A 26,614-nucleotide genomic window follows, 5' to 3' on the forward strand; every position below is an offset into this window, starting at 1 on the left:
TTACTGATGAGAGGGGGTGTTGGCTGGTTCAGCAGTTTGAACCGATTTCAAACTACGACCAAATCGACAAGTCGATTTTGTTAAAATGCTGCCGCCCATCGACAACCTCCAATAACTAGTTTGTGTCGATCACGGCTAGTGTCGTAGGTTTTTGTACACCTCTTTCTAAAACACAGCACAAGTTCAAATTATATGGTGGGTGGTGCTTGGAGTTTGAGGCTGCCTGCAAATTCTTGAACCTAAATTAGAGAATTGCTCACATGCATTGGTATTGGTATTGGTTTAGGTAATTTTTTTAATTAAAGACGCTACTTTTTGTATGTTAGCTAATCTATTCAAAATCAAATCCATTTGAATGAGTCATCTTTCTCGTTATAATAATAAAATATTATTAATCTTAATTTAATTTTTAATGCATATATTAAATCCATCTAAATAGCTTTATTTTCGTTTCCATTATTTTAAAATTACAACAACCTATACATTAAAATGCATAAAAAAAATACAAAGCATCAATTTTATAAAATTGACATCCTCCTCGAATTACACTTTTATTTATAAAAACGTGAAAAAGTAATAAATTTATTAGAATATTGTATGTTAATAAAGCACTAGTGAAAGTAAAAAACTAAGAAGTTCACAAAACAGAATGAACGTTTTTTTCGATTTTTTATTTGGGCTATTTTTTCATTTTTTACAGTGAAAATACATTGTTAAAATAAGAAAGTTTTAAGTTTATTGTAAATAAAAATTTCGATACGTCATTGAAGTTTGAAAATACTCTCAGCTATCTAATCCATGCCCTTCTTTTCTAGAATAGCATATAATTTCAAAGATCATATGAAGAATTGTAGAATTTTATTCTTGTAATTTATAAAAACACGTGTTCTTCAATTAAAGTGGAAATTGATATGCATGCATCAGATGAAAATACTCACCAAGTCAATAACATGTAGTGTTCATTTGCGCCATGCACCAACGTATGAAAACAGAAATTTCAGGCAACATTCCCTTGCTTATTATTAGCCTGTTATGCAGGTATTTTGTCTCCAGACACACCAAGATTAACCATAAAACAGAACACACAGCACACCACATTTACAAGAACTTGAAGCTTATTAGTGCTCAAGGAGCAGGCAATATTTGACATCTTGTTCCAAGAGCATCATCACCATTGTCGTCATCATCTAGTAACCTCCTTGTATAAAAGCATTCAACCGGTTCAGCTCCTCTCGATGCTCAATCACCACAGCACGGACCACATCTCCTATGGACACCATGCCTACCATCCCACTTCCTTCAATGACCGGAATGTGCCTGATTCGGTTATCTGCCACCCAAACAGGAGTTCCAGGCTTAAATTATCTTGGCTTATGGATGTGTGTGTGAGAAAGAAAGAGGGATACAAAGAGAAAGTAAGGATAAGCATAAAAAAGAGAAACAGCATATACTACCTGTCATCAGTTGCATAGCCCGCAAAACTTTCGTGTCAGGTGTTACTGTGATAAGATTGTTCTGTGGACACCAGGTTATAGTATATAACCTCAGAAATTATTCATTATGACAGAGAGGAAAATATAAACAGCCTTTGTTAGACAATTGGGAAAAAAACCCAAGAACCATGTTTGTCCTACAAATTGGGAGAAAACTTGTACCTCTTCGGTCATAATATCCCCAACCTTGGTCGACTTGGACGATCTTCCCTGTACTATGATTTTCCTTAAATAATCTGCAAATGTATCATTGAATAGAAGACATGATCATGATTACGTGCACGATAGAACTTTTAGGTAGTGGAATGAATAACAAACCACGCTGGAGCAAGCCATCAATGAAATTTTGTGGATTATCAAGATTGCAGTTCAAAAAAGGTTTAAATCAATCACCAAAAATATTATAATACAAGCCATAATATTTCAAGCTCTTTTTACCTCAATAATTAAATTTCATGCACCAACAGAATGATATCATATGTCTTAATATGCCAATGCCAAATAAGACCGCAACTTCCAAATACAATCATATCAGGATTTATGACAAGCTAATAGTTCTCCATAATCAACTAAATGAACTAAAGAATCCTATAAAAATAATAAACCTCTCTCTGTTATGATTCCTGCAATTGATTTCTGCTCTCCAGGTTTAATCACCACTAAGGCTCCAACGTTGTGCTGGGTCATCTGCAAAGGAAATGGTTTACTTAGTTAAAAATCAATTCTCTAGACCAAAGCCCGTCCAAATCATCTAAATACTTGTCATACTCAGAAGATAACGAGGCTTATCATAAAAGCTCAAAGATGCATACCGACTGAACAGCATCATAAACAGAATCATCCGTGGTGCACCAAAGCCAAGAGCCGTCAGCACCTTTACCTTTTGCTTTCAAAACGTCCGCAATTGTAGTGCTTTCAAAACCATGCTCTTCCATGCGAGCAGTTGTTACTGAGTGAGAGCGGGAAAATACGACAGGTTGGATCAGGGGATTTGCGAGCCGGAAGTGCTGAATAACTGCATTTTTGACGATACTTCCACGTGATAGAAATGAATGAAGAGCTCCTTGCATCTTGCCTAATTAACAAGGAAGGTGATGCGTAATAAATGATAGGAAAAATATAGTTGCAAGCATAATTGTGTACTAATCTGTGCACCAATGTGATGTGATTGGTCAAAAAGTAGATTTTATTGAAAACAGTGTTAATTTAAATTTTAAGTATGAATAAATCAGTATTGGTGCACAAATTAGTACGCGACTGTGCTTGTATGTAGCAAAACTCCGCCCAAAAGCCAATCACGTGCAAAGTTCATTGCTTAGCTGGTCGACCGGGTCACAATTGGAATCGACTCTAGATACACAAACGGAAAAATTCAACTGATGTTCTCGAGTACTATGCCGATCAATAACCACCAAAACATAATTGATTTCGAATAAGACCAGTTCTGTTTTTTTTTATAAGTAACTAAGACCAGTTATGTAAATAGTATTACATTCCTAAATCCGAAAAAACTTGGTCAGAGCTACCCATCGATTAGAACTCAAAAACCGATTATACATGTCATAACTGGCTAGATATATTGGAAAAGAAAACGGTCCGATTGGATAACCACGAGCATGTACTATAAGATCTATGATAAGAATAGAAATTAATGAGGATCCTGTTTTGCCAACCAGAATTTATCAACTCAGAATAAATCCTACGGGAAAGAATACCATGAGAATTCAAGAGAATCTTGACCCAGAGATAAATATGTCGGATTAACCTTGATTTCGTTTATACAAATGGATATGGATCTGCTAAAGAGGAAAAATGATCATACTCTGAATCTAAGCATGAACAAAACCAAGCACCCACAAATCCCTCAAAGAACAGAACGATGGAATCCATTTGAGAAGATTGGCGGGTCATAAAACCGAAGCGATGACGACGAAACAACTCTTAGAGATCACAACAACGGAAATAAAGCGTACCAGATAAGGCGATCGTAATCGGAACAGCGGAGTCCCACTTACCAAAAAGTGCAGTGGCGGCGAGTTCGGTTATGGATAATGAGAGAGATTGAGCCCTAAAGGCAAGAGTATGGTCCACATGAAGACGCAAATTGACTTTTAAACCTTCGAGATAAGTTCTAACTTCACGCGTGCTACATCCTGTGAAAACTGAAAAGGACCTTTGGCCGAGCATTCCTTCCTCAAATCAACTCAATCTATTTTGTTAGGACTAATGGCACTAGCAACGTCACTTGTGCGAGAGGATAACATTTTAGGTTGATATTTGGGGAAAGATTACATTTTTGATTTATAAGGCGGTGGAGAAAATATATCATTCATACAATTAACGTAATATGGTTTAATTTGTAAAATATTTAAATTAAATATTTATTTATAAATCAAATTTTTTCATATCAATTTAAAATGAATTAAAGGGAGCTTCATTTAAATGAATTAAAATAGTCAAGAAGATCTTACTAAGGCAAGATAATAGGAGGACGTGTCCCATAGAATATTAACGATGTAGACGGGACGCCGTAATTCTTATAAAGACTAATATTTTGTCCAAGTCGTGAAGCTGGGCCTAGACTTGGACTAGACGATAGGCTGAGTGACACATATTTCACTGTCAAGGCCGAAGTTCGGAACTTTAGAGTATTGAGTCGTCAACCAAACTGGGCCTAGTTTTGGGCCCAGAGGTGTTCTTGGCGACAAGGGCCCTCCAAACAAAAGGCGGGAAAGCTGCTCTGCCTTTTCGTATATCTTCGTCTTCGATCGTCGTCTCGGTAGAAAAGCTGACGCAAAAGGAGAAGCATCGACAATGGAGTCTGTTCTCAAGGTATAATGCATACCCTTCTCTCTCTCTCTCTCTCTCTCTCTCTCTCTCTCTCTATCATAGTTTTTTTTCTTTCTAAGCCTCGATTTGTACCATTGCTGAACTCAATAGCACGAATCGTTTTTTATTTTTTTATTTTTTTCTTCAGCAATTTTTTGGGTATTCTGAGTTCCGGGAGTATCAGAAGGAGGTCATTGAGAAAATTCTGCAGAAAAGGGACTGCTTGGCGGTGATGGCCACCGGTAGCGGAAAGTCCATATGGCAAGCCTGCCCTCACTTCTCTTTTCTACAAGTTTCCCTTCCCAATACATTCTGTTAAACGTTATTCTCTGAGCTTCTTTTTATAATTATAGCTATCAGGTACCGCCGTTGGTCCTTAAAAAAACTGGCATTGTGATCAGTCCTCTCATATCGTTGATGCAAGATCAGGTAATCATGTATTGGAGATTTTTTTATTTTTTAATCTGCCTATTTGTTTCCTAAATATAATTATTGAACAGGTAATGGCTTTGAAACAACGGGGTATCAGAGCTGAGTATCTCGGAAGTGCACAGACGAATTCCACAGTCCAGTCCAGGGCTGAGAGTGGTCAATTTGATGTTTTGTTCATGACCCCTGAGAAGGCATGCTTGATTCCAACCAGGTACCGTTATTTTCCACACTAATCAATTGGATATCCTTATCTTATGTGAATTACTTCCACCTTACGGCAGTAGATACTAGTTAGACTTGAATCCGTTTCTTAAAAAAAAAACTGATTGTGACTCCACTAATGATTCACTCGATTTCCAGTCTCCACTCTGTAGCGGTTCCAATACTTTGGCCTTTTTCTACAGTTTTCTCACAAACTAACTCGTTCGTGATTTCACTTATTTGGTAATCCAATAGCATTGATGAACTCATCAGCAATATTACTAATAAAAATATTTAATATATCATGACAGTGGTGGTTTTGTAATCTGCAATATTAGGTGTGAAAAATCAAGGCTTTAAGCCTTAAGACGCACATTTAATTCTCTCTCTCTCTCTCTCTCTCTGGGCACAATACACCGTTCTGGAGTTTAATCGGATTAAAGACATGTTAAGATTGCACTTGATCTCTAAGGTTTTTCACCTTGACAAAGCTCTTTTTCTCTTGTGGAAAACTCCTTGTCGAGGGCCTGTGCACCCCCGAGACTTTGCATCTGATGTGCCAATCAAAAAAAAGAAAAAAAGAAAGAGCTCTCTTTCTCTCTCTAACAAGGATTTCTCAATGTAAGCTCAATGATATGAAAAGTCGTGTAAGACAAGGCTTATATAGGTAAGGATAAAGTATTTGAGAAATTGGGTTTTATTTTAATCAAAATTCCAATTATTGCAATTTGGCTCAAGGTAAGGCCATTAAAACCTTAACGAATTCATGTTTGCTCGAGCGAGAGTGGAGCATGTAATGTGAACGCTCCAGAATAAGTTCTCTTGAGCAGAGGTCAAGCAAGGATCAAGCTAACTTTGTGTGTTGCAAATATTCGAACCATCCTCAAACCCTAACTCAACTACAATCAATTACAACCCAAATAAGCTACATTTTGACACTAGGTTTGCAAAAATAAATATAAGACTTGACACATTTGACATCTTGGAATGATTAGTGAGTGACAGATGGTTGAGGTTTTATGTTATTTGATATGGTGAAACCTGCCATATCATACTTGTTGCACACTTAACATTTTATATGTGGGATTTTTATAGAGCTTTTCTTGGTTTTGGTGGCCAAGATTGCCACGGCTTATGTTTTTTTTTTCTTTTTGCTTCTGAAGAGCAAGCGAATTACTGTTAAAATCTGAACTAAACGGCACAATAGTATATTGCATGATTTTCTCAAGAATGTGATTCATCCTTGAAGTACCTGAGTAGGAGTATGTTCTTCGATCTTTTAGTTGGTTCTGGCCTTTCTTAGAGAGGGAAACGTTATTGTATAGCTGGTTTGTTATGGCAATCACTTGGAGTTTGGAATCTGTTTGAGTATTTTTCCTCATGTATTTCTTGCCCTGGTTTATTTTTTTTAAATTCTCCTTTTAACTTTCTGCTGTAAATTTATTTATTTGGTTGGTCTTAATTTTTTCTCAAAATTCAGTCACGGGGATTATTGACTTTGATTCTGAGGCTTGTTTTCTGATGGTTGAGAACTTGATATAAAGCTTATTCATGGCGTTGTGAGATGATTTTGCAAGAAACTTCTAATCTATCCAAGTATTTCTAGTTCTTGATAGATGGATATGCGTTTTTCTAAGTTTCTAATATATTATATAGATTGTCCTTGAACAAACTAAAATCCTAAATTTTATCTCATGTTTACAGTTTCTGGTCAAAATTGCTGAAGGTAGGAATTTCTTTGTTTGCTGTTGATGAAGCACACTGCATATCAGAGTGGGGCCATGATTTCAGGTCGGTCGTCAATGTTTTGCTATTATTTTTGTTGTTTTGAACTTGGTTCTTATAATTGTACTTTCTGAAATTGGCGATCCTATAGCCTGTAGGAATTGCTCTAATGTAACCTGCATAATTAAAGGTGAACAAGGGGTATGCAAGGTATAGAATCATGGTCATGGTTGTGCTTTAAGATAGATAAGGACTCATTTGTCTGTTGCTCATCATACTATTTTTTCCTGTTTTCTTTATTAATGGCACTTGCATACTTCGTATGTACTTAGGCTATGCCTATTTGCTTGTTCTAATAAAATTTATTTCTCTTATAAAAAAAATTAATGGCACATGGAGGGAGGGGTACTAATGGTATAAGATAGTTTGGGGATGCATTTGACTGATATTATAACACTTGTGTTCAGTGTTATCCATTAAAAGTACAAGGAGGTACAACAATATAAGTTTTTGCCAAGCAATGTCTTCCTGTCTCTCATCTTTATCATTTTTTTTAATTTTTTTTTTCCCTATTTCTATGTTACTACCATTTCTTCTGAATTCTCCTTAATGTTACTTATCAGGGTGGAATACAAGCAGTTAGGCAAGTTACGTGATGTTCTCTTTAATGTTCCATTTGTTGGACTGACTGCAACTGCTACTGAAAAGTAAGTGTGTTATTGTTTGTGTAAATTGTAATTTATGCTATCGGAATTATCACTTTCTTTTTTGTTGATTAGGTATTCTTAGAAGCTACTGCTCATCTGTTACTTTAGTTTGCTTGTAACATTGTGTTCAAATGATAGGTTTTACACTTTCTATCATCATCATATCCAGTTTATATCCACCATTCTAAGCACTTCGAATTCAAAATTTCACTCTCTTTCCATTTCCATATATCACATGCACGTCGTAACTGCACTCAGATTTTGTTTTTTCCCCTTCCAAAATATGAATTATAAGTTTATAGTAGTGTTTTCAGAAGTGACAATGTAAAGTGTGGCACTCACAGCATATCTTTTATCTATCAGTTTGATGATGATGTTTCCACTCATAATTTCTGTCAATAGTTCTTTCTATGATAGTTTGCTATATCTGTTGTTTGTGAAGGAAGGCTTTTAACTTTCCCCATCATATTTAATTTTTCGCATTCTTATAGGGTTCAGATTAACTTCAGCAGTTACTTGAAGCTGAAAGATCCCTATGATTCGTTAGCTCATTTAGATTTAATTTTTTGCATTGTTATAGGGTTCGGATTGACATCATTAGTTCCTTGAAGCTTAAAGATCCCTATGTTGCCATTGGCTCATTTGATCGTAGAAATCTTTTCTATGGTGTCAAGTCTTTTAATCGTGGCCAATTATTTATCAATGAGCTTGTGAGAGAAATTTCTAAGTTTGTAGCTCTCTCTGGTTCAACTATCGTTTACTGCACAACAATTAAAGATGTTGAGCAGGTATTTTTTTTACCCAACTCTTGTTATAATTATTGTGGTTAAAGTTGTGAAATGTGTATCTCGTAGCAGCAATTTAGTTCTCAAGGAAACTAATAACTTTATTAGTTTCATAAATGAAATCAATTTGGTTACAATTTAAGGATCTTTGAATACTAAGTTAAAATGAATGATGCCCATACCTCTGTTGGAGGACTTGATTTGTATGAGACCCATGTTACAATTCCTCTCTCTCTAACAAGAAGGTAAGCATCAAAACCCAGCAAACCACCTTGTGAATGACTTATATTTGAAACACTGCATGGATACGTGTGTGGTATGGGCTATGTGTTGACATGTACCCCACAGGACCACAAGGCAAGGTCAATGCAAGTAGAATATCAAGCCACCATTGAGTATACTTTTCTTCGTTTGTTCTTGTTCTACATGTTTATATAAAAGGACTACCATTTTATAGGCTCATTATTCCACTCTTTCGTATTAATACAAAACGGGAAAACTTTAGCAATTTAGCTGTGTTTCCCTGTCCTAAAATGTCACAGGTAAGTGAATGTAACCCCTACACCAATTATACAAAACCAACATGTTGTGTTGTGTCAGTGCAGCATAAACATTGTACCATCCTGTTTCTTTCTTAACTTGCGAAGTGGTGTTTCATCTCTCTATGCATGACTCTTCTTTCTAGTTGGGGTCTTGGTTGAAGTTATCAGACTCTTGTCATGTGAATTGATATATTTGCTAATGTATCTGGCCTAAGGCTTCTAATGTTTTCATGATGTTGTTTTCCTTAGATATTCAGATCACTTAAGGAGGAAGGAATTAAGGTTGGAATTTATCATGGTCAAATGGATAAGAAAGCACGTGAGGAATCCCACAGGTTCTCAGCTCTATTCTGTGTATATGCAAAGTAGCACTTTTAGTTGTCTCGTGTGATCAATATGGTCTTTCAGTATTGCACCCTCGCCTCTTTGCCTTGCGTTATCATGGTTTGACATGATAGATTATGCCTTTATTTTGTCCTTTTAATATATTTTTTCAGATTATTTATACAAGATGAACTGAATGTCATGGTTGCAACTATTGCTTTTGGTATGGGTATTGATAAGCCAAACATAAGACAAGTGATACACTATGGTTGCCCCAAGAGTCTAGAATCCTATTACCAGGAAAGCGGGCGATGTGGTAGAGATGGTATAGCTTCTGTCTGCTGGCTTTATTATACAAGAAGTGACTTTGCAAAGGCTGATTTCTACTGTGGAGAATCCCAAACAGTATGTAAATTTTGTTTACTAATTTTCCAAGCCAATGTGTTTGAAGTTTTATTTTTTAGATAACCAATCTTATTTTGCTAATATACTGGTCACTAGATACGTTTCAGTTTTTTTTTTTTTAATTGAATTTTGTTTGCTAGGCTTGCATGTTCTTCCAGACAAACCAATGTGAATTCTTTGTCTTATGCGTATTTTTGAATTGCAATTCACCAGGAAAATCAAAGAAGAGCTGTTACAGCGTCATTGATGGCTGCACAACAGTATTGCTTGGTTACAACTTGCAGAAGGAAGTTTCTGCTCAATCACTTTGGAGAAAATTCTTCAACTGATAGATGTGGTCTGAATTTTACTTGAAGATACTAGTTTCATTAACATGCTATCTATCTTAAAGCAATATGCTTCTTCTAGTAGGTTGAAGTTTTTTTTTTATTATTATTTTTATGTGTTACAACTTCATGTTTTTGATACAATAAGTTCTACATGGTGTCAATTTAGTTTCTATTGTTAAGGTCATAGCCGATTATAGGTGCTGATTCGTGTGAAAGCTATGGCCAAAAGGTCAGATACTTTTGCAACATGTAATTGTCTAGAAAATGCAATTATTCTTGTGTTGGGTAGTTGTGGGTTCCCCTAGTTCAGGGCTAAGGGAGTAACAATATCTCTCCCTTGTAAATTTTCTGAGGTCTGAAGCTGATGCTTCCCACTCCATTTAAAAGAGTGACCAGCACAAACTTCATTTGAGACAAGCCAAAAAATAGATGTTGATTGAGGTTGTGAGGAAGTAAGTTGATGGAAAAGGGCAGAAGCCGTCATTTCTAAGGACATGAGTTATGCTGTCTAGGGTCAATTTATGGCCCATTTTTGCTTTTTTTTTCCCCTCTTTTGTTTTCAATCTATTATAAACATAATAGAAAAGCAGAAGGGACTCAGGTTGCTCCACATTGTTGAAAGGACATGCCCTTTTTGCATTAATGTATATGTTATCTCCAAGTTAGTTCATATTTTTTTCCAAATGAGTGTATGAATACTTCCAAGTGATTAGTGATACATCCATGGGAAATACACAGATTAGTGATACATCCATGGGCAATACACAGACTTCTGCACATGGACCCCTTTTTAAAAAAGTACTGTTCATATATCACTGGTTTTTTAAGCCTTGCCCATGCACAAATCCTGTGCATTTTATTGTTCACAAATTATTACTCCTAAATATGGGTCTGATATAGATGGCAAAGTTTCTGTCAGGTCCATTAATAATGAAACCCCTCAGCTGCTGCTGTTTTTCTTAAAGGGGGTTTTCTGGTTTTGTCCCTTCCAAGTTCGATTCCTTTGGTAGCGCCATGGCATTAGTCACCATGTTCAGTCAGAATTGAGGTGACAGCTATCTTTATAATAGTAACATAGGAAATGATGGTTAAGATGGTGCTGGTGGTGCCAAGTATTGTTGCAGTAGTGGCCGTATTTTGTATTTGTGTAATATCTATCAAACTTGTGGATTGTTCCAACGGTATTATTGTCATCAAGATGTTTGATTTTTGTTTTCCATTTTTTCTAAAATAATACAATTTGGAGAGAATAATCATATATAATTGGTTTACGGCCTAGCATCTTATCTCATGAATTGATTCCCAGTAATTCTCATTACTTAAACTCCATCACTCATTCTTTGGTTGATTTTTATTTTGGTTGCAGGAAATTGTGATAACTGCATTGTCTCAAAGAAGGAACGTGATATGTCTAGAGAAGCATTTCTTATAATGGCTTGCATTCAATCATGTAGGGGTAAATGGGGCCTGAATATGCCTGTAGATGTTCTTCGTGGTTCTCGAGTAAGTTCTTTTGCTTTGAGAGTAATCAGTAATTCTTGGAAATTCTTCATCACACTTTTTTTCTTGCTTTCTTAATCTTGATTATCGCCTTGAGGACTCTGTTTGTGAGCAAGATGTTAAATTCTGTACTTGTCACAGACACTAAAGTAAATTATTGGTTCCTTTTGTTGCTTGTGTGCAAATGTCTTTTAAGTCTTTTGATTTTGGAAAACTTCCTTGATCTTGTATTTTTGTTTCCGCCCAATCAAACAATAGAACATAGAATATAGTTTTTTTTTTTTTATAAGTAATAATCTTTATTGAATAGAAAGAAACTAGGCAATGCCCAAGTACACAGGAAGTATACAAAGTGAGACACCTAGTTACATTCTAGTAAATTGGAAAGAAGATAAAAACTCATGAACATTCCCACCCTTCAATACAATAGCAGAAAACCATTGGAAAAGAGAGAATACAAAAAAATTCCAGATTTCACCTACTACACGCTCCTTGTTGCTAAAGCACCTATCATTCCTTTTTGACCATAGACACCACATTGCACAAAGGTATCATCCGCCATACTGCTGCCAGTTGAGTGCTCTTGTAAGGCCTATTCCAGCATGCTAGTAGATCCACCACACTATTAGGCATAACCCAACTCAGCCTGGCTCTACTAAGGATACCAGCCCATAACTCCCCAGCCACCTCAGAAAGTAAAAGCAAATGATCTATCAATTCCCCACTCACACATATAGCACCACTCCATTACAATCATACCTCGCTTTCTTAGATTATCAACCATTCAAATCTTCCCATGTGCAGCTGTCCAAGTAAAGAAAGCAACTTTAGATGGTACTAAAACCTTCCATGGAAAGAAAGTGGGCTGTTGGATTGTCAAAACCTTGTAAAAAGATTTAACAGTAAACTTTTTTCTCCCCATGTGAGTCCACAACATACTATCACCCCCATTGTCTCCTAACTTTGCTGAATGCAAATAACTGTAAAAATTTGCCAGCTCTTCAAGTTCCCAGTCTTGAGCCTTTCTTATAAAGGTGATGTTCCAAGTCATCGTCCCATTGGCATGACAAAGCACTTCTGAAATTGGGGCCTGCTTATTTTCAGCCAAGTTATAAGCAACTGGAAAGACAATGCAAAGAGGGCTCTCCCCACTCCATACGTTGAACCAAAAGCAGATTTGTGCTCCATCACCTACATCAAACTTGAGATATTTTTCAAAAGAAGTCCACCTCCTTCTTATGAATTTCCAAAGGCTAACTCCATAAGACCCCCTACCCTCTTTAGAACACCCCCCCCCCCCCCCCCCCCCCCAAAAAAAAAAAAAAAAAATTCACAACCATACTTGTGATCAATAACCTCTCTCCACAGCGAGTTCCCTTCCATTTGGTACCTCTACAGCCACTTCCCTAATAGTGCCTTGTTAAAAACACAAATTTCGCACCTCTAACCCCTCATTCGCAATCGGACATCTCACCTTTGCCAACTCACAAGGTGAAATTTGAATTCCTCCCCCATACCACCCCACAAAAAAGCTCTAAACGACTTTTCTATTTGGTTGGCCACACCCACTGGTAATGGGAAGAGAGAAATATAGTAAGTGGGAAGATTGGAAAGTGGAATGGTAAGAATTGTAATCTTGGTCATTAAAGTACAATTCTTCCCCCCACCAGTCAATTTGTTTGCATAATACAAAGTGGAATTGCCCCCATATATCACAACTCTTATGATGGCTGAATCTCCCTTTCCTACTTACAAACACTTCTAGGGCAGTTGATTAGTCCTTTTGGAGTATAGGCCATGTGGTTTGAGCCTTCCATTGGGGTGTTACAAATAATATCAGAGCCTATTCCAACTAGAAATGTGGGACTTGAGCCGTGCCACCTACAAAGGACTAACCCGACGAGGATGTTGGAAATTTAAGGGAGGTAGATTGTGATATACCATATGATAAGGATAAGGGTAGGAGATGTATGGGATCCCACATTGCTTGGGAAGGAGAAGCTCTTTTTCTTTATAAGATTCCGATAGGGCTCTAATTGTATTATTGAATAGTCCCTTTGGAGTATAGCCATTGGGGTGTTACAAATGATATCAGAGCCTATCTCAACTAGAAATGTGGGACTTGAGCTTTGCCACCTACGATGGATAGACCTGATGAGAATGTCGGGAATTTAAAAGGGGGAGATTGCGATACCCTATATGATAAGTGAAATTACTCAAGTACCCCTGTATATAAACAGAAATATCTACCAATTCACTTCAACAAATTGGTTAGACTTCAACCATGCAATTATTTAATAAAGTAATGACATAAAGTAAACAAATTGCATGACTCCCAAATTGGTGAAGAAGGGAAACCTTTTAAAGAATTTTAAAGGTAAAATCTTACAGGGCAGTCAAATATAGAAAAGTCAATTTTATTATTTGAAAATTAATTACAAGCAAGTCTCAATTACAAAACCTTAGTCAATTGACTTCTTTACTTGACCCAACAAACGACTTGTTTGCCTTTACTTCAGTAGCAGCCAGAACCTTAAACGGTCTTCAAATATTGGCTTTTCTCCTAGAACTCTAGTAGCTAAATCACGACCAATCAATCTCCAACATGGAGCCGATAACACTCGAAGAGAGAAAAATAACTAAAAAATTCTCAAGTGAATTTTTTCACACATAAGCACTCAAAATGTACTCTTAAATAATTCTTGGCAAAAATTCTCAAGTGAATTTTTTCACACATAAGCACTCACACTCGAAGGGGCTCTTTGAATTCGAAAACTATCTCATCTCATAATTACAATTTTCCTAAATTTTCATTCAAAATATAATAAATAATTCAACTTTTTCAAATTCCAAAACAATAATAATATTAAAAAAAATAATATTCTAATAATATTTTAGTCAACTCTCATCTAAAACCTTCTCATCTTATCTCACTATCCAAATAAGTCCTAAGTTTGTTATCTAATCGAATCCCTTAAATAAACAATCTAGAAGAAGTTTCAGTTGCAGGACTCTGTTGACGGAGTGACTCTATTGTGAAGAACTCTCTTGATGGGATGCTGACACTTAGTGCTAAATCTTCTCAGTACTAACATATTTCAATTCGAACTATTCTCTGGATAATTACAAACTTCTTTGGACTCGATTTTCACACTCTTGACTTATCTAAAACAATTCCTAATAACTTCTATATAAACTCAATATAGTTATAGATAAAGTCAATACAATTTACATTAATCCAAAATACAAAATTAATGATAGGATAAACTCTATTATCTTAGTCACCTAGTCTTAGTTGAACCCTTGCATTTACGATAAGGATAAAAGTAGGTAGCGTATGGGATCCCATATTGCTTGAGAATAAGAAATTCTTACTTTTCATAAGATTTTAATAGGGTTCCAATTGTATAATTGACTAGTCCTTTTGGAGTAAGGCCATGTGATTTGGATCTTTCATTGGGGCATTACAATTAGTCATCTTGTGTATTTATTACTTGGAAATTACTTGGAAATAAATTCAAATGTTCAAATCAGCTCTATAATTCAAAAAAGAAGGTGGCTCACCTGTCTTGCTAACATTTAAGGGGTGGGGTGTTGAGGAAGCAATGGATATTAAAGTTGTCGCCTAATGATTAGAGCAGAAATTCTTAAATTAATCTAAAGCATAGACTATTGCAATTACCATGTATAGTGATTCACTGAATTTGGGTGAATATCCAATCAGAAGTTTTGAACTGTGTTTTGTTTGAAAGCTAGATCGTGATATAGTCTTTTAAGTCTTCCGCTAGACCTGCCAAAATCATTTAATAGGATGATAATATACTATACTTGGTCTTGCCAAAGTCCAACTTTTTTTAAAGTTAATCCACTGTTTGCATCCTTATTTTGGGCAAGAAATGTTAAAACACTGCAAAAGAAGGTTTTCGCTCCTGTGGGTTTCTCTATCAAAAAGTATTATATTATCAATTCTTATTCAAGTTTTTGTTAATTGTCAGTTTGTCTCAATTTTTACATGGCTGTATCACTGATTTTTCTTGCCTTTCCATTGTTGTTTCCAGTCCAAAAAAATTATTGATGCTGAGTTCGAGAAGCTTCCACTTCATGGACTTGGGAAAGGTTACTCTTCAAATTGGTGGAAAGAACTAGCTTGCCAATTAATTTCTTATGGTATTTCAACTTTTCAAGGATAAAATTTAATTAATTACAGGGTGTATATTTGAGATTCTTGAGTTATGCCTCCTCCTGTTGTTCATGCAACTTATGTCCGCATCCCAAAACTGCCTATTCATACTCTACATGAATTAATTTAGCCTTGAGAGAGAGAGAGAGAGAGAGAGAGAGAGAGAGAGAGAGAGAGAGAGAGAGAGAGAGAGAGAGAGAGAGAGAGAGAGAGAGAGAGAGAGAGAGAGAACCCTAGAGGAGCCGCTGCCGCTGCCGCCACCTGTTTGGCCAGTGCTAATACATGTCCAACACAATTAGGATCGGCGGACACTGGTGATGTCAGTGAAGGGTATCCGCTGCCAAATATCCTTCTGGCGACTTGGGTTTTTTGCTTTGCCTCTACCTGTCTTTCGCACCAGTGTTCTTGGTGGAGCTACCGGTGTCTCTGTGTCTACGTTACCTCACAGAAAAGTGTGACGGGTCCCTGAGACCTCTTCACTGGCCTCCGATGTCGGCCTATCTCCAGCGACTAGTTTTTTTGGGTTGGGCTTCTTTTTTCGAGATCTGTCAGAAGTGGCAACCCTGTTGGCTTCCACAGAACTTATCGACGGACACTGGCGGCTTCTTGAAGGGAATTTCATAGTCACTATTTGTATTTCTCAGTTACTGTTTCCTTTCCGGTGACTGGTTTGTATTTCCCAGTCACTGTTCCCATAGCCTTTTTCAACATAATGAAGCCTTTCAACTTGGAAAGCCCTTGCTTTTGAAGTTGAATCAGTATGGGTCAAATGGTGCGTTTTTGGATGGAATTGAAGGCTTTTGAATTTTTGCCAGAAACTTGGAGGTCTTCATTAAAAATAGTGGAGAGGGGTAGAAAGGTTTGGAGATCTGTAGTGATGGATTGAAGTGGTATAGAATGGCTGGTAGCTATGGTGGGAGCAGCATTAAAGGCGGGGAGAAATTCAGATTTTACAACACTTGTGCGAAGGTAACATAGAATTCAAGGCTCAATGGTGCTCCAACAAGCATGGTTGGTATCTAACTGTCATCGAATATGGTGGAGGAGGGCGGCGAAGTGTTGTAGTAATTCCTGAAGGCACGAAGGACAGGGTTGGGAGAAGTTTGCTGCGGAATTACGCAGAGCGGATTTGCTCTTTGATAAGGGGTCAAGGAAGGAAAACCAAAAGAAGAATGAGAACATCAAAGACCCAAGCACATCCACGGTGGCGAGACGGTCATATGCGGCAGCTCTAAAGATGGGTCATGCTTCTGTGGCTCAGAGTGAGGGAACGGTGAAAGTGGTCTGCAGATCATGCAAGCTCAGAACCAGCTTGAAGCGATGCAGAATTCTCTAAAGGATATGGAAACCCAACTTGTCGAGTTGAAGGTAGCGATAGCTTTCTTGTCTACGAAAATAGACACGCTTTCCGCTGGAGGCAACATGGTTGTTAGAAACAAGACTAAGATAGGCCTGAATCCTTTAAATTCAGATAAAGGAAAACGGAAGATCAGATTCGGCCCTGTCCCTATAACCAAATCCAAGAGAGCTTGGCGGGTCAAAAGGAAATCTAGGTTATTTGAAGTGGGGTCTATGTCGGGTGTTGGTGCAGAGAATGCAGTAATAGAATGTCATTTGCCTCATGTAACACAAGATAAACCGTTAGGCGGTGTTACACGCTTGCCCGAAGAAACTGTGACTCCTAGGTCGGAGTTGAAGGAAAATGGTAAAGAAGATGTAGGATCCGTTGAAGTTGCACGTTTAGGGTCGCCAGAGGTGAAGGGACTTGCTGTCACCCTAGAAACTTCAATGGGGATGGAAAGAAACAATGGAGTTGATGAGGAGGTACGGGACTTGTTGTTGGTGCCTTGTGTGGAGGAAAGTCTAAAATTAGGAATGTAGTTGGATAATGTGTTTGAGGATAATGTTGCTCCCCTGGTCTCTCTTCCTCCGATAGCGGATTGGATTCTGCCTAAAGTTAACAAGATTATGCTTTTTGTGGGGATTTCACATAGAGGATGCGAAGACCAATTCAATTAACTAATCACCGCGATCAAGGTAAGCCATGCGCTTGAAACCAAAAGTTTCAAGAAAAATAGGGAGTTATAGCGTCTTTCTTGGGTAATCAACTACAATGCTAAGGGAGGTAGCTCAAGTAGATGGAAGTCTAAAGGGAGGGCAATGTGAAGACGGGAAACACAAGGGATTGGGGCTGGGGTTGGGGTTTGGCTTGGGTATTAGTTCTACGGGAAACAAGGGGTTGAGGTTCAGCATAATGTTTTGGGTATTTTGGGATCAGTGTATTTTGGGTTGTTTTTCATGGGTTTTTTTGGGTAATAGGGGCTCTTTATTATGGGTTAGGTGTTTTCTTGTATATGTTTAGTGTACTCGGTTACTCCTTTTGATATATGTAACATTTTTACTTATCAAAAAAGAAAATTTAGCCTTGTTCTCAATCAAATTGCTGCCAGCTTTATGGATCTTAATTAATTAATCTTGTTCAACAAATGTATCTTTTAAAATCTTTATCTTACTAATTCGTGATGGATTCGAGTGTCCATGATTTTCTTGTATCGAATGTAAATCTTAGGCAGGTGTTTCTCTTGTATAGTGTACTTGGGCTTTGCCTGTTGTTCTATTAAAAATTCATGATTACTTATCAAAAACATTTTTTCTTACTACTTATTCTGAAAGTTCTTGATCATTAAAAGGGAAGAAGCAAATAAAATGGCGGGACAGGAAAAATATAACCAAAAAAAAAAAAAAAATACACACCTTTCTTTTCATCCTGCTTCTAGGTACTTTCAGCTAAAAACTTTTGTTATATAATGGTCTTAAGACAAGTGAAGGACCTCTTTCACTTTCATCTTGCCATTTCCATTTCCATTTCCATCCAACCAAATGGGAAAAATACTATTTCATCCCCAACTTCATCGAGCTAAGATATAATAATGGATAATTTACTGTTGTAACTGAAAAATATCTGGAATCTCCATGTGATGATAGTTGACGATGGTCCCATAGTTCAATGTTTTGCGACTCTGTTTACAAGGAGGTAAAGTGCCACCTCTAATGGTAACAATGGCGCTGTCAATGATATTGTACTTGGAAATGCACTATCCATATATATTGCTGGTCAGAATTTGATTTGCCATACAGATTTTATTTTTCTCAGATAAATTAGCTCCATTAGACATCTCTACAAAATGTCGAGAAGGAAATACAATGATCTTGAAGCATAGCTTAAATAAAGAAGGGTATAGTAAAAAGATGATTGTAAATTAAAGTGGTTTGTATATCATATCGTGCTTACTTGATTATTACATATTGATCTCTTAGTGATACACTTTGTAAAGGGTTTTTTTCCTTCTTTTTTTCCCCCTTAGATTAGTTCTAGCATGTTGTTTGTCCAAAAGACAAAAACTAAACTATTTTCAGTATTCAATGGTTATTTCAGTAATTGAGCAGTCTATAACTAAAGTTGCCACTCTTTACAGGTTACTTGATGCAGACTGTAAATGACTTATATGTAACTGTAAGGTAGATTGCTTTCCTATATTCAGTTAGAGTGCAACATACAAGATTTGGTCTTTACTTTTTCCATCATTATGTATCTTCCGTATCATATCCTCGTTATATTACATCAGTTTAAAGCCTTCTTTATCTTTCTACCTTACTAGTCAAGACTTATTTTTTTAAATCGAAGCTACAGGAAGAATGATAAAACCTATTCCTTTATGTATCAGTGTCAGCTCAAAAGGAGAGCAATTTCTTAGTTCTGCGAGACCTGATTATCAACCACCTCTAGTTTTACCCGTGAGCAGTGAAATGGTTGATGATGACAAACATAAAAGCAAGTCCGGTGAAGCTGAAGAGTTCAAAAGTTTGGCTACTTTCGATTGTGAGGGATTTTTGGAGGTTGGTAACTGTTGTCCATCACCTCAGTTGCATCATTTTTTTATCCTCTTGCAATGTTTTTAATTATGGTTGAACCAATCACCAACAAGTATAGGTGGCAAAAAATTTGGGCTCAAGTCAGCTGAATTAAGGGATATCAGTTATTTGGCATGCAACCTGATTGCTTATATATCTGACTTGATACTAAAATATTATATGTGGCCGGGATGCCTTTTATGGGTCGTACTGTGTCAAGAAACAGCTTCTTTTGGAAGTGGCTTCTTGTGTGCATTTGCAGGCATTCCCTTATATGTGCCAGAGCATTTCAACTGCTCAGGACCTCAAGTAGTTAAGCTCTGCTTACACCTAGCGAGAATCTTTCAGGACAGCAAATTAAAGGGCTTGTTTGGGAACACATCTCAGTTTTTCTTTGGGTTTTGTTTTCATTTGGCTTAAAATTTTGACAAAAAAAGTTGGCACATTCTAAATAATGGTTTTGTATTGTAGGTCACCCACTCTTGGTCTAATCAAAATTTCTTTCAGCTGATTTAAAATACTATGCTTTTCTGACTTTTTGGATGCTTCCTATTGTAAGTTTACATGTTAGAGATTGATTTAAACTGGTCTGGCCTTAAAGTATTTAAACTTGTCCTGGACATGTTAATAACCTAAAAGTTGTTTGACCATTCTGTGGTCTGAAAGTCCCAAGTACCCCTTTTTTTTTGCGTTCATGGAAATTGATTGTTTTATCTCTACTTTTTGAATGTAATTTGTTCGGTTCAGGTTGAGGCACAACTCTATCAATTGCTTTTAGAAGAGAGACTAAAGCTCGCAAGGGGCATTGGAACTGCGCCGTAGGTTTTTGTTGTATTGTCTAGGGTTCCATATTTCTTTGATCTATAATTTACAGAATCTTATGCCTCTGTCATGCATATACATCTTTCCAGATATGCCATATGCGGTGATCAAACAATTAAAAATATTGCACTGACAAGACCATCTACCAAAGCAAGGCTTGCGAACATTGATGGTGTCAACCAGGTATCTTTTAACGATGGGGACAATAACATATGTTTCCCACATCAGTTTATTTATTTTCAGCAAATGGTGAAGGTTGTGACAATTTCCAGTTCTCCACTTCTCCACAGGACCAACACTTATATATGATTTTCTGCATTATGTGCAATGTTTTAAATTGTCAAAATTCTAGCTTATGCCTTCATTGTAGACACTTTATCTTAGTAATGGCACAAAGTCATACAAAATTTCAGGGAAAAATTAATGACCAAATAGTTCACACTCCCGATGCAGGCTGAGCATATTTTGATTGTAGCTCGAATGTCCTGCTACCCTAACTGGTGGCTACTGTCGTGATTAGATGCCAGAATCTGGTTACAGTGCTGTGCCAATGCAAAAGTTATGCAACAGTAAGGGCACAAGATAATCATGTGCCCACAGTTCTTTTTCCCTCAAATTGTATAGCACATCTATTGTTTATGTTGTTTCTCTGAGTTTTTTTGGTAGGTTTATTTGAAATTGGGAGTAACATGGGGTTTCAATGCATGGTATAAATTCATGATTGGAACAGAAGCATTGCTGGCTAGAGTTTTTGTCTATATGAGTGATTGTCTGTCTTTTCATGTGCCCAATGGATTAAGAATCCATATGGGGTAGTGCAACCGATAGACTATTTTATCTGCTCTACCTAGAGGTGGTTTTGGAGAATATCACGTATATGCCTTCTTCTGTGGAGTAACAAACAATTGTCAAAAGCCTGATTTCAATTCACTGGCAATCATATCTTAGTTTAGCCTGCAAGTTTGCATGCTTTTGATGAGTTCAAGGGGTTCTTTTAGATAAAAAGAAGGAAGAAATCATATTTCAAGGTTTTTTTTTTTTTCCATTTTGACGTGGAAGGCTAAGTTTGAACTTCAATAATGTTGCAGCACCTGCTAGTGACACATGGAGATCATTTTCTTCAGACTATTAGAAATCTATCACAAGGACTAAACCTTTCATTGGATGGGGAAGCAAGCTTACGGACTGCTATGACAAGAAAAGTGTATTCATTACCCAATCAACAGAAGAACAATTTAACTCCAGCAAAATTTGAAGCTTGGAAGATGTGGCATGAAGATGGTCTCTCCATTCAGAAAATTGCTGTATGTCTTATTTGGTTCTCAAAAAATATAGCTCTACTTACATATAAAAAAAATAGCTATCTTCCTTATATTTGTGTTTCGATCTGTTGTGTTGTATGGCTTGAATTTGAGGAGAGCATGGACTACACAATTTTTATTATGACCTATTTTTTCAATCACAGAACTTCCCGGGTAGATCAGCTCCTATCAAAGAACAAACTGTTTCACAATACCTCCTAGATGCTGCCCAAGAAGATCTTCCAATGGATTGGACCAGATACTGTGATGAAGTTGGACTGACACGTGAAATATTCTCAGCCATTCTGGGTGCCATTACTAAGGTTGGCTCTACAGATAGGTTGAAGCCCATAAAAGATGAATTACCTGAAGACGTGAGTTTGATGTCCTTGAACTTGTGCATTTTTATGATTTCTCAGCCATGTTAAGGATCAACATGAATGTATGTATGAAATTGTTTGAATAGTCTAGCTTATACATATCTGCTTCACCCATCAATAGTTACTTCATTCGGTTTTAAATTGAAAAAATTTACTCCATAATTCCAGGTAAGTTATGCACAGATCAAGACTAGTCTGGTAATGCAAAACCGTGGGATCTCTCCAGAAGTGATAACAGCCAGTTGCCAGAATACATGGAATGCTGATCAACTTCCGAATACGGTGCCAGAATGCTTGCTGATTCCCACCAGTATATGCAGGGAAGGACCCTGTGAAGCTGAAGCGTCACTCAAGAATTCAGTTGCTCATTGCTGCTTTGAAAAAAATGAAGAAACAGATCCTGTTGCCATCACTGGTGGCCAGGGATTAAAGCTATCCCTAGTACATGACGAGGATCCACTCTTAAAAAAACGCCAAAAAGTCAGCACAGTTGAGGAAGGGAGTTCCATCTCATTGAAGGCAACGGAGAGTTCCATAGTAAAGTGGCTTAAGAACTATGATGGAGTGAGTAAAATAGAAGACCTAAATCTTTGCTGTGGTTGATATAAAGCTTTCTTCTTGCTCTTTTCTATTTTTCTTTTCTTTGTTACATTGCGAGTCAACAAAAATATGCTGATACTGGATGCATTGCAGGTTACTCTGTCTGATATTCTGGAGCACTTCAACAAATCCGAAGAAGAATCTGTGGTGGATCTGCTGAGTTGCCTGGAAGGTAACTTTTTGATATATAAAAAGAATGATGTTTACAGGGTTATGTAACCAAACAACGTATCAGATTACTGAGGCAAACCTTGTAACATTAAACATTGTTGATAATTCTGTATGGTTTGAATGCAAAGAAAGCTTGGGAGGGCGGGGAGCTATTGTTTTTATCTATTCCAGGTCCTAACAGACTTGAGCAGTGCATCTGTGACACCAGTTCCAACTTCCAACGTACACAAATTCACACTTGGGCAATTGCAAGTTAGTCTTCCCCATTATATTCTAAGATCTTGACGTTATATTGCAATATATTTACTGTTCTTGCACGTTGCAAACTCACAACTACTTGATATATAGGCCAGTCAGATGATATTGGAATAGCTGGGCTAAGATTAACAGCGTACAAAAAAGAACTCAAATTATGCAACACGTTTGGGGTTTAGAAGAGAACTAAAAAACCTTCAATAGTACACATCTGCCATAATTCGCTTTTGATTACGTTGAAGCTGCATAAATGAGCGTGCCAAATACTGAAAGAAGCCAGAAAATGTTAGTCTGTGTAAAGCAAGTCGTTTCTGGTGGATTAACTCCAGTTAAAAAAGGTCAATTAATCCACCAGAAAGTGCTAGTCCCTGTGTAAAGCATCCTCTAGTTCCAGTTCCTTTTCCGGTGCCGTTCGATTTTTAATAGAAGCAGTGGCATCAATATGTGTTGTGCACTTTTTCTGCAACTCTTTGAATCTCTCACAATCGAAGTTGTGCTTCTTACACAGCTTCCTCTGCCTTGAGAGAAAGAGCCTGTCTGTCAAGTCTTGGTAACTGGGGTCTCTTGAAGTGAACATGAAGTAAGCATAACCTATGACTATGCCAGTGGCGGTTGTAAAAAATGTAACTGGTTCCATTACATCCCATGAAAATTCCCAGAATGTGAGCCGAAATAAGAGCCCAACCTGTACCACAGCAAACCCCAACCCAGACCAGAGGATGCGCCTGACCTGCTTACGTGCTACCACGTCAATTTTTTCCTTCTCCTCCTGCAGCATCTTTAGCTCATCCCTCGCGGGATCGTCTTCAGAAGTCAGAGCAAAGGGCACCGCTCTTTTGACCAGATCCACCACCTGAACGTTTAAGATTGGAGAGGAGCAACACCAGTTAGTATTTATTATATGGAGAGTTGAGAATCCAAGACATCTAAATAATATGGACAGCAAACTGTATTTTGACAAAACCCTTATCACTTGCCCAAACACTGAATTCATTTATTTTCCAAAACCACAACGAGGACCTGCTGATAAGAAATGGGGGCAAACACTCATAAATTAGGAATTCAAGCTGCTCCTGGCTGACACAAGTTATAGTTGATCGCAGAAACACAGGGTTCCGGAGGTGTGTACTCAATTTGGCCAACAATTTTCACCCCGTTTAATAGGAGCCTAAGCATAGTATGCAGCTCAGAAACTCAACGCAGAGAGAGCACTCAGCATGGAATTTCATTCCATTTATTCCGCCAATAGATCAATACCGACTCCAGATTGATGACAATCATGAAGAAATAGTGAGGTGGCACAAGAAAATATACTGTACTAGACATAAGCCGTAGGCCTACTGTCTGCAGGGAATAAAGCTGGTGGGTGTCAAACACTGCTGAGTAGTTCAGTATTAATCCCCTCTAGAAAACTAGAAATGATCTTCCAAATATGCATGCAAGTATTGTATATGATACCTCTAATACCAAGTAATATACTACTAAGAAAGATAAAGAAAATTTGCCGCTTGATGCAAAGGGATGGACTCGTGAAAACAGAGGAAGAAGCCTGAAGATCTTGTTCACTGATTTCTACCACACTAAGCCAAATGTCCAACTGCATTGCTTCCAATATCCAGCCCAAGGAAAAGGAACAACTCTTGACCATATCTAAAGTCTAATCACGAGGGCGCAGCCCTCTGCTCCATCCAATTGAGCATACCTTTAATGCACACATTAAGGTATCAAAACATCCACATGCAGATATTTCTGAATACCACAGAATAAAATAAAAGAACTTGCCGGAAGCAATTCACAAAAAGAGAACCCTACGCAGTCGTAGCATAATGCAAACTAATGAAGAAAAATGATAGATTAAACAGTAACAGCTTGTGAGTCTAGTAAGAGTTTGGGACGTTATAAATCAAGGTAGAATGAAGCGAAGGTTCAGTTCGAGGTCGGTTAAAGAGAAATACAAGAAAGCTAAAGCAGCCACTTGGGTGAACTTAGAAATGCATATTCCACTTCACCCCTAAAACAATATGGGTTTGAGTATTCCTTCTATTAACATTGGGGAGTAGCAGTGATTCAACATGAAGTAATGAAATTTCGGGTGTGCTTCTAGAATGCTCCCAGTCCAAAGGATAGAGAAGGGAAAATGGATACGAAGTGGAAAAAAAGATGGATCGGAATATTCAACAACTTATTCCGACCACTCTTTTCCTTAAAAGAAGGATCTTGATGTTCACTGTTATGGAAAGCAGAATAAAGAAGCATAATTTAAGGGTTCCTTGCCATACATATTGCCATATCAGCACAGGAGCAGCCCCCACAAGAGCACAATCAGAACCATAATGGGACGAAAGAAAAGAGCTTACTTTGTGGGGATGAAGGTAGACCTTGTCGCGGAACAGAAGGACGACACCGGCCTCGTCAAGGACTCGGGCGAAAGCAGCGGCCTCCTCGCGGGATCTGGCGACACCCATGCTCTCGCAGGCTTGCAGAAGTTCCGAGTAATCGATAACCTCCTTCACTTCCATACCCAGCTTTCTCTTCAACGCCTCCACAGTCACCAATTTCATTAGCTTCTTCGTCTCCGCGAACGATATGTCATTTCTATTACTATCGCCAGAGTTTGAATCAGCACACGGTGATGATGATGAGGGCCTCCAGCGTAAAGATGTTGCAGGAACAATAGCCCTCAATCCCAGAGTATGAGAAGGATGTGGAGGCCTCGTGTTCCTCCCATAAACTTGGCTGAAAAGAGCTGACACGCTCTGCTTCACTGCACCACCAGTACTCCACCATCGCCTCCACATTCTTTTCTTCTCTTTTTAATTTGATCCTTATATAGATAGATATGCTCGTTCTTATTTCAAAAATCTTCTTTTTCTGGGCAATAACTCTAGCACACAAACACCGGATATATACTCTCACCTAACCACAAATACACGTCAAACTGACGACAAACAAATCCCACCAACCTATAACTTTCAGGCAATCACTAAACTTAACCCAGACTTCGTCTTCTCAAACAAAACATAACCCCCAACCTACTTTACCAACATCAATAAACTCGAATGCTTCTCAAGCTGGATCAGCGCTGCACAATTCGTCAATAACTAATCAGACAAGCAAGCGCGTTCTATTTATTCGCCATTCCTAACCGAACTCTAGTGCCGACAGGGTAGGTGGGCCCGAAAGGGACCGAGGCCGCTTCCGTTTCTTCATTTCTAACCGCCCTTCGACGGTTAGACTGTCTGTTTACTAGTCAATTCTGAGAAATTCTTGGACAACATCCCGTCTTTGCTTGTAACAGATTTTGAACGCTGGAACAATGAACATGTAAGAGAATCTTGTCTGTATTATGATATTAGATTATCTGAAATTTAAAACCATCAAAAAGAGAAAAATTATGGCTATTTTAAACCCAAATAAATAAATTAAAGATTCTAAAAAGTAAAAGAAAAAGAATACTCAGTCTTATTTGTTTATTTTTTTGACTTGTGGAATAGAATATCTTATCATCCCTTGTAAAGCTAACGCTTGGCTATCTTTCTGTCAAAGCTATCAATTTATTAGGTGCGTTCACACGGAGGCGAAAAGTCAACAACAGAACGTGTACAAAAGTGTCTAATTTTTTATTTTTTATTTTGTCAATAAGCATATATATCACTAGCCATTTCAATTTTTTATCTCAAATACAAAATTCTAATATCATCATTATAATTTTTTCAAATTT

The 26,614-nt window shown here is 37.5% G+C and overlaps 3 protein-coding genes across 5 annotated transcripts; 1 reads left to right on the top strand and 2 right to left on the bottom strand.

Annotated features, from left to right (window-relative positions):
• Positions 1-995: 995 nt before the first annotated feature.
• Positions 996-3,705, bottom strand: LOC122291613 (CBS domain-containing protein CBSX3, mitochondrial-like). Of its 2 annotated transcripts, none has more exons than XM_043099418.1 (6): positions 3,467-3,705; positions 2,306-2,568; positions 2,099-2,180; positions 1,656-1,729; positions 1,455-1,515; positions 996-1,330 (listed from the first exon to the last, which is right to left on the bottom strand). In XM_043099418.1, exons 1-6 carry the CDS (start codon positions 3,678-3,680, stop codon positions 1,188-1,190), a joined length of 837 nt encoding a protein of 278 aa, XP_042955352.1. In that variant the 5' UTR covers positions 3,681-3,705; the 3' UTR covers positions 996-1,187. The 2 variants fall into 2 exon arrangements, with proteins under 2 accessions (XP_042955352.1, XP_042955353.1); XM_043099419.1 differs by having other exon boundaries at positions 3,509-3,700.
• Positions 3,706-4,189: 484 nt separating this feature from the next.
• Positions 4,190-22,801, top strand: LOC122291611 (ATP-dependent DNA helicase RecQ-like). Of its 2 annotated transcripts, none has more exons than XM_043099415.1 (20): positions 4,190-4,325; positions 4,471-4,583; positions 4,676-4,751; positions 4,823-4,965; positions 6,660-6,746; positions 7,304-7,387; positions 7,968-8,175; positions 8,964-9,049; positions 9,212-9,443; positions 9,657-9,780; positions 11,139-11,275; positions 15,331-15,439; positions 18,929-18,971; positions 19,178-19,349; positions 20,112-20,182; positions 20,276-20,369; positions 21,275-21,490; positions 21,652-21,861; positions 22,036-22,431; positions 22,561-22,801. In XM_043099415.1, the coding sequence occupies exons 1-20, from the start codon at positions 4,308-4,310 to the stop codon at positions 22,684-22,686; spliced, it is 2,745 nt and encodes a 914-aa protein (XP_042955349.1). In that variant the 5' UTR covers positions 4,190-4,307; the 3' UTR covers positions 22,687-22,801. The 2 variants fall into 2 exon arrangements, with proteins under 2 accessions (XP_042955349.1, XP_042955350.1); XM_043099416.1 differs by having other exon boundaries at positions 15,331-15,388.
• Positions 22,802-22,957: 156 nt separating this feature from the next.
• Positions 22,958-26,245, bottom strand: LOC122291612 (calcium uniporter protein 6, mitochondrial-like). Its single transcript, XM_043099417.1, has 2 exons — positions 25,251-26,245; positions 22,958-23,746 (listed from the first exon to the last, which is right to left on the bottom strand). The coding sequence occupies exons 1-2, from the start codon at positions 25,689-25,691 to the stop codon at positions 23,255-23,257; spliced, it is 933 nt and encodes a 310-aa protein (XP_042955351.1). The 5' UTR covers positions 25,692-26,245; the 3' UTR covers positions 22,958-23,254.
• Positions 26,246-26,614: the final 369 nt, after the last annotated feature.

The sequence above is a fragment of the Carya illinoinensis genome, chromosome 13 (genome assembly GCF_018687715.1).
Source record: "Carya illinoinensis cultivar Pawnee chromosome 13, C.illinoinensisPawnee_v1, whole genome shotgun sequence".
NCBI classification, from domain to species: domain Eukaryota; kingdom Viridiplantae; phylum Streptophyta; class Magnoliopsida; order Fagales; family Juglandaceae; genus Carya; species Carya illinoinensis.

Bases quoted from the DNA above. Each gene is read 5' to 3' on its own strand.
- LOC122291613 (XM_043099418.1), bottom strand. From the start codon at position 3,680: ATGCTCGGCCAAAGGTCCTTTTCAGTTTTCACAGGATGTAGCACGCGT. The intron at 1,516-1,655 runs GTACAAGTTTTC...TGGTGTCCACAG, and splicing joins GGGATATTATGACCGAAGAG to AACAATCTTATCACAGTAAC. The intron at 1,331-1,454 runs GTAGTATATGCT...TTTGGGTGGCAG, and splicing joins GGCTATGCAACTGATGACAG to ATAACCGAATCAGGCACATT.
- LOC122291611 (XM_043099415.1), top strand. The intron at 4,584-4,675 runs GCAAGCCTGCCC...TTATAATTATAG, and splicing joins GGTAGCGGAAAGTCCATATG to CTATCAGGTACCGCCGTTGG. The intron at 4,966-6,659 runs GTACCGTTATTT...TCATGTTTACAG, and splicing joins GCATGCTTGATTCCAACCAG to TTTCTGGTCAAAATTGCTGA.
- LOC122291612 (XM_043099417.1), bottom strand. From the start codon at position 25,691: ATGTGGAGGCGATGGTGGAGTACTGGTGGTGCAGTGAAGCAGAGCGTG. The intron at 23,747-25,250 runs GTAAGCTCTTTT...TTAAACGTTCAG, and splicing joins TCTACCTTCATCCCCACAAA to GTGGTGGATCTGGTCAAAAG.